General features: G+C 37.3%; 1 protein-coding gene across 1 annotated transcript in view; it reads left to right on the forward strand.

The window, feature by feature from the left end:
• LOC104078440 (diacylglycerol kinase eta-like) overlaps positions 1-10,162 on the forward strand; it is a gene marked incomplete at both ends in the record, with an annotated part of 34,760 nt that overhangs the window by 17,311 nt on the left and 7,287 nt on the right. The window contains 4 exons of the mRNA XM_009580084.1: positions 649-753; positions 1,081-1,213; positions 8,322-8,428; positions 9,548-9,673. Of these exons, the coding sequence (XP_009578379.1) occupies positions 649-753; positions 1,081-1,213; positions 8,322-8,428; positions 9,548-9,673 (471 nt within the window). The remainder of the gene's footprint in view (positions 1-648; positions 754-1,080; positions 1,214-8,321; positions 8,429-9,547; positions 9,674-10,162) is intronic.

A 10,162-nucleotide genomic window follows, 5' to 3' on the forward strand; every position in this document is an offset into this window, starting at 1 on the left:
AGGAATTCATTCAACCATCCTAGTAGGATAAGATTTCAGCTGTTTGCTTTTGTTCTCTGTGTCTTTTTATAAAGATTTGTATGTGTTCTTATACAGAGTTTTATATCGAAAGTTCTGTTTTAAATTTATGTATGTTTACATTTGTGTAAATCTAATATCAATATACAAGATGGAGAAATATGATGAAAGCTTTTGTTGTTTTTTAAGACTTCCAGGCTTTTGATTTTGATATGTTTTTGTCTCAAGCAATTGGAATGGACCTTGCAGTTGCTATAATGCTGTTATGAAATTGGATTGCAATCTTAGTCAATTAGTAATTTCCAGAACGGTTGTTTTAGCAGTTTCAGTGCCTGCCATTTGAGTATTTAAATGTCAGTGCATAGACAAAGAGCTGAGAGGGAGGAATGATCAATATAGATTGTAAAGACCTATACCGAAGCCTGATTCGAATCTTGGGAACTGGAAAAGGAAAAGCAAACTGCTTCATTGTTGGTAGTGTATTAAAGAAAATATTTTTAAGCGTTTAATATCTTGTAATCTAGGGCGTGTCTTCCTTTTGCATCATCTCGCAGGAAAGAGTATGTTAAATATTATAGCCTATCATGATTTTTACTATCTGGATTAATCAGAATGTGTTATCTTTTTCAGATAATCACTCCGTTTAGGAGGCTAATATTGTGTGCCGAGAACAGAAAAGAAATGGAGGACTGGATAAGCTCTCTGAAGTCCGTTCAGTCCAGAGAACACTATGAGGTAAGTTGACATCCCTCTTGGTGCAACCTGTTCTAGCTCAACAGATCAAGCTACAGGACACAGAACTGGAGTATTCACCCTCCTTAGTGTGAATAGTGTGTCTAATGTCAGAGTAAAGCTTTATGTTAAAACCTTTACTAGCGAAGTGAGAGCATAAGCTCACACTTTTGTTTAGAAGTTTGGAGGGAGAGCAGGCTAAATACCCCTTGGAAAATACTTTTGGTGAACATTGCACTGTCGTCCCCTGTAATATGGAACCGTAGGTAATTTCAGTCACCGTAGCTGTGTTCTGTACTTGCAAATTTGTCTTAACTTCTCCTTTACTAGACCGCACAGTTTAATGTGGAACATTTCTCAGGGATGCATAACTGGTACGCCTGCTCCCATGCCCGACCTACCTTCTGTAATGTGTGTAGAGAGAGCCTCTCTGGAGTCACTTCTCACGGCCTGTCTTGTGAAGGTAAAATAAACGCTTTTTTCCTCCTGTTTGTAATGCTGTGTATGTAGACAGATGGCTAAAAGTTTAAGACGAGTAATGATTCTGAAAATAATGAGTAAGAAAAAAGCCTGAAGAGAGAAATCTATTCACTAGAGTGACTTTCTTTTGGGCAGAGGGACTGCTAATGATCTGGCTCACCTTCTTTGTGGCTCCAGGTGCCTTTTTCTATCTCATCTCAATAAAATGGTTCCTTCTGCTGCAGCGACCAGTTTGGAATGTGCTGGGTGGACGGTTTGCAAGAAAAGATAGGATTTATTTGATTTGCCCGTCAAAAATGTGAAACAAGATAGTCTTACTGGTTTGCGGAAGCAGCATTCCTCAGGAAAAAAATCATAATGGTAGTTTCTGCCCAAAAACTATAAAGATTCTTAACACTTTGTTCAGCCCTGTGACCTCTTCCCCTCCAATTCTTGTTTGCTCTGTTGCTGCTGCCTGATCCTGCAGTACAGGCAGGACAGATGAGGACAGATTTATTGCTTTAAAAATTCTCTCATGCAGTGAGGGGGTAGAGATGTAGATGCCTTTGCATTTTGATGGTTCAACAGATGAAATTCAGCACAAAGAAAAAGAAGGTGTGTCTAAGACTTCAGCATTAAGTTTATCTGGAGAAATGATATTTCACGAGCAAATATTTATAATAAACCTGAAACAGCTTATTTATTTTCTGCTGCAAGTTCTGTGAAAAAGTGGTAACAAGTCTGCTTATGTTAGAATCCAGCAGAAAATAAAGCATCCGTGTGACCTTATGATATACATGAAATGTAGAGATATTTAATTACCAAAATAGCTAACTGTCCAGAAGAGAATTAGTTACACCATTCAAAACTTGATTTTTTTGATGCGTGTTGCCCAACTGCAAATGCATTTCTGTTATTGATGCTCTTATAATACTTGAGGTCTGAGCATAATAATGTGTATTAGGGAAATCTTACAGAGGAAACATTAACCCACTGTCCTGAGTTGTCCATGCTTTTAATGTAGCTAATGGTGCAGTTGCCAAGGAACGGGACGAACCCGTTTCACAGAAATTAGAAGTAGCATAGTTACTTCCAGCTTCTCTGGTGTATGTTTTCCACTGCGTATAAGTCGTTTGGACAGTTTTAAGGCAATTATGGAATTTTCAATGTCTGATATTGGCAGATGGAAGTATCATGTGCTTAACTAAAATGCGGTTGTATTGCCTCTGTGTACAAATACAGTTAAATTTGCTCAGCAAAGGGAAGGAAGGACTACTTTCCTTTCATAAAGAATTTATCCTTTCATAAGTTAATATTATAGCTATTTTAAAAGGCTGTTTAGCAAGAATTATAAGATTATCAGTGTTAATGGTTGTGGTTCATCGTTTTCTGGTTTTTCAGTGTCTTATTTTGCTTCTAAGTATGGTTTTAATTTCCAAGGTGTTGGCGTTAACTCTACATTAAGGATGTTTCCTTAATTTCCAGATGTGGACTTTGTCACCTTTCTGCATAACTTATTACAAACCAATGCTATATTTATCCACATTTCTGATGCCAGTTGACCTTTCAGCAGTTTTTATGAATGGCTTGTGAAGGTAGTTTGGATTTGCTTTCACTGGTCCACAGTTTCATAAACGTGTATGACCTGGATTGGTTTATATGTAGATACTATGATATTCTTTTATCTATTAACTAGTTTACCTCCTCTTACTTCTTAGCTGCTAGTTTATATCTATTTTCTTTATTTTTTTTCCAAGTATTTTTTTAAATAAAGATACTTGAATTATGCATCTAATCTAAATCATTTGACAGTTGACTCTCTTACTGGAATACTCATACTTTGTCCCTGATTCTGTATACCTGTAAAAACCCAAGTTAACCATCCTTAATTTCTTCATCTAAGAAGTGTATTTTGGTTTGATACTACTTCTTTCTCTGAAACTCTTATGTGACTGAGTTCATATTTACTTGCTTCTGCCATGTGCACTTCTAGTGCATTTCACCATCTGTTTTTCTGACTTACCCTGTGTTAGCAATATACAGTTTGAGGAGATGATGTAGGAAGTATGGAGTCTTAAGATTCCCCAGATATGTTCTGTGCTACTTTTTCTCATTACATCTTTAAAAAAACTGTTTAAATATTCATGCCTGGCATCTGAAACCTCCAGTACTGCTTTACGCTGGGAATCCATTTATATCTATACTAAATTCAATTATTTGTGTGGTCATTGATCCCAGGCTACTCTATTATATCTTGTACCGAGAAGCATGAGAGGCTTCTTCTCAAGAGATATTGGAGCTCTTCCTCCTCTCAGTGGTTTGGGTTACTGGCACACCAAGTTGTCTTGAAAGTAGCTTAGCTTTGTACTCTTTGTGGTCTGATTCTTGACTGTTAACCCTAGGTAAAAATAAAAATAAATCCCTTTGCTGATATTTTGCAGCTTACAATACTTTAGAAGATCGATCCTGTAATATTTTATTCTCTTAGACCTGCTGGTTTCCAGCAGCGCTACACAACTGTTTTTTTCAGCCTGACCACACAACAAGCCTCATTTCTTTTGGAGATAAGATGGGTGCCTTCTTTTTTCAGGGCACCTTTCCTCCCAGTAGCCTTCAGCAAAGGTTGTCCAAATTAATTGCAGGTCACCCTAAAGATATTCCTCTAAGTTTTGTGGAAGCCAGTGTAGGAAAAGAGCGTGTATTAATACCTTTGCTAGGGAAAAGACTGTAGTGTGAACTTGCGTCTTTTTAGAAGTCAAAGGATCGATATGTATATCAAACTGAAGATGAAAATCCATATCAAGCCAGGCTTTATTCTTTCTACTGCTCAAAAAACAATTTACTTTTAAAAAATTTAATCATACTCTCCTTTGAGATGCAATGCTATTCCTCCCGCTGGTTCCTTCTTTTCTGTCTTCTCAAAGATAATCTACTTTTCAAATGTTGTCTGTATGTTGTGCTGCTGTAGCTAGCTCTAAAGGACTTATCTGCAACATTCATCCACAGTCTTTACTATGACAGAGAAATTATGATTTTTTTGCCTTGCTTTGGAAATTACTCCAAACTAGCTGAACCAAGTAAGGCTTTTGTTCTTTATGCTCCTCAAATGTTTCTCTTATTCAGAGTTTGGCTTGCTCTCTGCTCAGGAGTCTAAGCCTAAGAAGTTGTCAGGTAAACACAGGGATACGTGGAATGTTTAGGCAAAGCAACCTAAAGAACTATAGATCATTATCTACACAAACTCTTTCAAAACTCTCTAGCCTCAATTACTCTGTATTAATACTGCATTTCTATCCAAGTCATTGCCAGCAGAACACTGCCTTTATGATTATTCTCAAAGATGTATTTCTTCATGTAATGTTTTCATTATCATGACTGAATCTTGATTGTTGAATATCAAACATACCTAATAAGCTGGAGATTGCAGTTTAAATGAGATGCTTTCTCCTGTGATGAATTGCACAAACAAACAATATTGAAAGAACACTTCAGGATCGTGAAGTCAAGCAATAAGAAAATACTGGGATTAAATTGCCTCTGCAAATGCACTTTGTGCACTTGGTCTTTTTTCATTATGATTGGGTTTTTTTGCCCACAAAACCCTGTTGTTCTTACCCACTGTACAGGGTATTGTACATGCACTACTTGGGTAGTCATTGTCTCCAGGATTTTTGCAATATTTTCTCCACAGGCTGGAGAGTGAATAGTGAATGAAGCAGTGAGGAAGGGAAGGGATGCCCACTGTTAAAGAATTAAAGAGTAATAGAAAACTGTGTTCTGTGACTTTGTGTCACACTGTACCCCTCTGTAATCCTGGGGAAATCACTTAAATAAGATTTTTGATCAAATCAGCAGTGTGTGTTGTTTATAATCTGGGACCTGTATCACAGAAATGCTGAGTTTTCTATAACTGCAAAAGTCAGTTGAAGCTGTTCTGAAGTCACTGATACTTTGAAGATACACAGTATTGAAAAAAAAAGTCTTAATTGTAGTAGTACTGAGCGTAATAATGATAGTAATTTTAAAAGGCCAGGAAGAAATGTGTATTAATGTCTAAAAAGCAGTATTTCCTTAGCTTTTGGTAAATAAGGCAAATACCTGTTGAAAATAATTATTATGAACCAGAATACGGCACAGCCGTTGCATGCAGTGAATGAGGGTCCTATTCTCAAAAAGTGTATGATCATATAACTGAAGACTTTATACCTGCATATGGAAGTTATATTGCAAAGCTGTATTGCAAAGTTAAGTTGTATGAGTAACTTAACTTTGTAGTACTTGACTTTGTAATGTGAGTATTCTTTTAGCACTCTGTAATATTAAATTAACTTAGTTATTTATTTGGGTGAAAAGAGTAAAAACTACCAAGAAACGGCTAAATTTTATCCTTTATAACATAGACGTAAGCTTCAAATTGGAGTGAAGTTAGGTTGCTGTTTTCACGTGAGTCACTCCGTTTTCACTGTGGCTTGTCCATCTATCATGTGATGGTACTCTTGGAAACAAAACAGCAGGTTTCTTGGCATACCTGAAGACAAATCCTTCCATCCTGACAACTTAAACTATAGATACCAGCTCAGGGATCTTCAGATCAGTTTCAAAACTTTGGCTTTGGCCTTTGAAGTTGGAAAAGAACAGTCTGAGCCAGTTCTTCTTTGAAGAACACAGAAGAGAAAACTCATCATAAAATAGGTGGTAGAGTGGTAAGTTTGGGGAAAAAAAAATTGAGTGTCCTGCCAATGTAGTTGAATTAACTGATGGGTGGTTAGAATGAAAGGCCTTTGAGACAGAAGTGTTCTATAACAAAGCTGTATATTTTCAGTGCAAGAGATCCTATGATAATGTTCAGTAATGTTGACTTTTCTTCATTATAGATAATAATAGCTCTAGATTTAATCTGGGTCTGACAGCAGGTGTTGGTACCACTGTGACAACTGTTTGCTAATTAAGTGGTTCTCTTGGTTGGCTTTCTGAGAGACCTGTTTCATATTCCAGCTAGAAACAATTACACAGGAAATTAAAATTTAAAATAACGTTCTACGAATATTCTAGATTGGGTTTGGCTGAATTTTTCCTTTTCTAATCTTTTAACTTTCATTGGCGAAGTACTGAAAATTGATGTCTAGCAGTATGTCTGAATGTTTCCAAAAGATTTCAGATATCAGACTGATGCATGAATGGGATGCAATGTCACCTGAGGCAAAAGAAGTTAGGTGGTGGTGGTAGTGGTAGCTAAGGTTGAGATTTGATGTAAAATTTTCCTTTCTATACCCGACTCTTCTGTATGCTATGTATTTTGCTTGAAAGTTACATCTGTGTCTTAAGGTCATTGTTTTTTGGTAATGTTTAGCTCAGAGTAACATGAATTGTTGTTTGGTGATACCAGGGTTGCAGGGGGGTGACCCACAGAAAGTCTGATCTGAGATTGGTAAATTATATACTGTACCCACAAAGCAAACATTAGCTGTCACTTGCCATCCATGGTGTGGATGGCAGCTCTTCAGATCCTGGGTTTGAATTTGTCCTTGCCTTGTTGAGAGAGCAGAGGTTGAATACACTGTCCTGAGATCTAGTTGAATCATAGCTCAATAGGATTTGAAAATTCCCTTACTTTCTTATGCCTTTGTAATTTGGAATTTCCTATTGCCCCTCACCCCTGACTTGTTGTATTTTGATCTGTGTGGCAAAGACAAATGCGTATCATTTATGAGTAGGAAGCTGAATTCAGTGGCATGGCTTCTCCAAAACATTCAAGTGGCAAAGCTGCTCAAGGCCCGTCACTTGAAAATGCAGCCTTTATTTCTGTGCTTCTGTGAGAGCTGACTTCTTGAGACGCTTGGAACCAGCTTAGGTTGGCAAACACACAATATGATGCTGAGCTGTTTTGAAAATGTGAGCCTACCCCGTTAGCTGAGGAATATGGGATATTTGCACACTTTGGGTCTAGGAATGCTGCTTTTCGAAATGATCAGGGGAGTTACTGTAAAAGCAACAAAACTCCTTTTTCTGTTTCCTTCTCTTTCTTTGAGCTAAGCACAGACTTTCACGCATCTCCCGGAACGGTGAGGATTGCTCTCACACTCATGTTGCTTACATAGTCTCAATTCACTTTTTAAATTGATCTGGCAGTGGATCAGTGGAATTAAAATGAGAAATTTATGATTCACAAGACCTTTTGTACCATGGCTTAATGTTTTTTAATGGTGGACAAGTGGTGGGCCAAAGCTTTTGATAGTTTCCTGTCAAATATTTGTTTGAAAAGAGACTACTATTTCTGGTCTGCTGGCTAGTTCTCATAAACCTTTAATGGTCTTTGCCAAAATAATTTATATAATGCACTCTAAATAGAATGATGTCATGCACTTCCAGTAACAGAAATACCCACGGTTAGGTGCGTCAGTCTGGTCTAATATGATGTCATTAACTAGTCATATTAATTGAGTTGAACAAAATACAAATAGTTATTAGATTGTCAGAATGTCTGCCTGTGCTACACACTTGTGCTGAGTATTCCAATTAGTAGATTGTTAATAAATAATCCAGTAAGAAGTCATGTTCTTCCTCACTTAATATAACCTCTTGGAAAATATTGTAACCACCAGTATCCTGAATAAATATATCACCACCTAACCCTTCATTTTCTCAGCTTCTGGGAAAACAGGCATAGTATGGTGCCCAAAAGGGATCCTTTAAGCAAAGAAACAGAGCTCCTAAAGCAAAATATTTCTGTGAAACACTCTCCCATCACCTCTTGCAAATTTAAACCAGGTATCTGAGTTGTGTCACTGGAGGAGTAGAAAAGGCAAAAACACAGTTAAAGATATATTTGTACCTTAGTGCTTTGCATTGACCTGAAAAATGGGGACCGATGTGGATTTGAGGACACACTTAACATGGGCTACAGCTAAGCAGTTAAACTTAGTTTAGAGCGTTAAAGCTGGAGTGATTATGAACCGAATTTTCTTTTAGTTGGGTTGTGTCATGGGTGCAACACTAAGTGACATGTATTTGGCTGTTTTATGGAATATCCGTGTTTAATTTTTTTAAAGATACGTATCACTGAAATAAATACAGCAAATAACATAGTATACATGTTTATGTGTGCCTTCCAGTGTGTAAGTTTAAAGCACATAAAAGATGTGCTGTCCGAGCAACAAATAACTGCAAATGGACTACATTAGCCTCAATTGGAAAAGACATCATTGAAGATGAAGATGGTGTAAGTACTATTCATATTTACAGTATTTTCCAAAGCTGTTTCTTCTTTATGGGGAAGAAAAAAAAAGGCTAAGCGTAAAAATATTGCCATGTGACCCATTGAAGTTAATGGTAGGTGGCTATATTCCCGAACATTTTTCAAAGATTAAGGTGATATTTAGAACAAAAGTTATATTCCTGTCTCACAAGACAAGTTTAGTATCTGTGGGCACTAGATTGCAGCGTGCTACAAGATTTTAAAGGCCACAGGCAGAGAAACTCCAAAGCTGGAGAATTGCTCCCAGAAGTTCTTACTGCTCTTAGGCAAAGGTGGTATTTTATGCTGTTACTGTGCTGTTTTGCCAATCTGTTTTGTGTCCTCCTTACCGATAGCTGTTCCCCAGGAGGCCTGTTTGGAATTCACTGACGTGTGGGAGATTTTTTACTGATGAAAGCCGGAATTTTAAAATTAGCAGGAGAAATGACAAAAGCTTTTCGGAGTTTTATTGTGACAGATGGGTTATTTTTACAAATACAACTACGTATGTGCCACTGGCATGAAAATTCTTCCTAGAAGGTGAATTGCACACCATGAGTGTCATTTCATCTATACTTGGAGTTGCTCGTCGTATTAATGGGACAAAGGTGTGCACTGAGTAAAGCTTTGCACTGCATTTAGGGACTGCTTTATAGAGCTGCGACTTACCAGCTATGGTGAGGGGGTACATAAAGCCACAGAGGTATTCTGCTGTCCTGGCTATTCTTCTGAATTTTAGTTATTTTAATTGGTTTGTGTCATATAGTCAACATTAAGTGAATGGGTACTTATCTGTATTACGGAGTCTCTAGATTTAACTGCCCCATTGTTTTGTGGTTAGTTGCTACCATAGTACCATGAATAGTTGAATGAGATGTGTCTCCCTTCTTCAGCTGTCACATTTTCTGCCTAGCATGTGAAAAACCACCATAGTCCATGTTCATAGCTGTTGCCTTGCGAGCATCAGCGTCACTTATCCTTGTCAGCCATACCTGCTTCTTTGATGAAAGGGTAAAGCTGTGGGAAAATCCACCTCTATTTGAGAGACAAAAGCCTTTAATTTCTATTTCTGAGTATTTAACTTTTATGACTACTTCTTCACAGATAGCTATGCCTCACCAGTGGTTAGAGGGTAATCTGCCCGTCAGTGCCAAATGCGCAGTCTGCGACAAGACTTGTGGCAGTGTTTTACGCCTGCAAGATTGGAAGTGCCTTTGGTGTAAAGCTATGGTAGGTGCAATGAACCACATCCAAGCGTCTAGGATTTTGCCAGCTTTATTGCTCATCATTATTTTTATTTTGTCATTTCATAACCGTGCTTTTGGGTTAAGTAGGAGCAGGCAGCTTGTGCAAACTCAGGTCTCTCTACCGTTCATAATTCCTCATGACCGTCCTACTTGCTTCAGCTAATTTTTAATATGCCCACAGATGCAGCTTTTCTTTAATAGGTGTTATCATCCAATGTGTTTTCTCTGCCTTCTCCTGACTGATAACTGAAAGTTCAGATGCCTGTTCCATATGCCTGATAATCATACGTTAATTTCTTGTCTCTTTGATTGTAGATATTGCTGTAATAACATTTTAGTAATATTAGTAATATTAATATTTATTAATATTTATTAATAACAATGTAGTAATATTTTTATTACTGCAAAATCTTGAAGTTCTCTTCTTCAGCACATTCTGTAGGTTGCTGATTGAAATTCTATAACGTGCTAT

Source organism: Fulmarus glacialis, unplaced genomic scaffold (genome assembly GCF_000690835.1).
Source record: "Fulmarus glacialis isolate BGI_N327 unplaced genomic scaffold, ASM69083v1 scaffold6026, whole genome shotgun sequence".
NCBI classification, from domain to species: Eukaryota; Metazoa; Chordata; class Aves; order Procellariiformes; family Procellariidae; genus Fulmarus; species Fulmarus glacialis.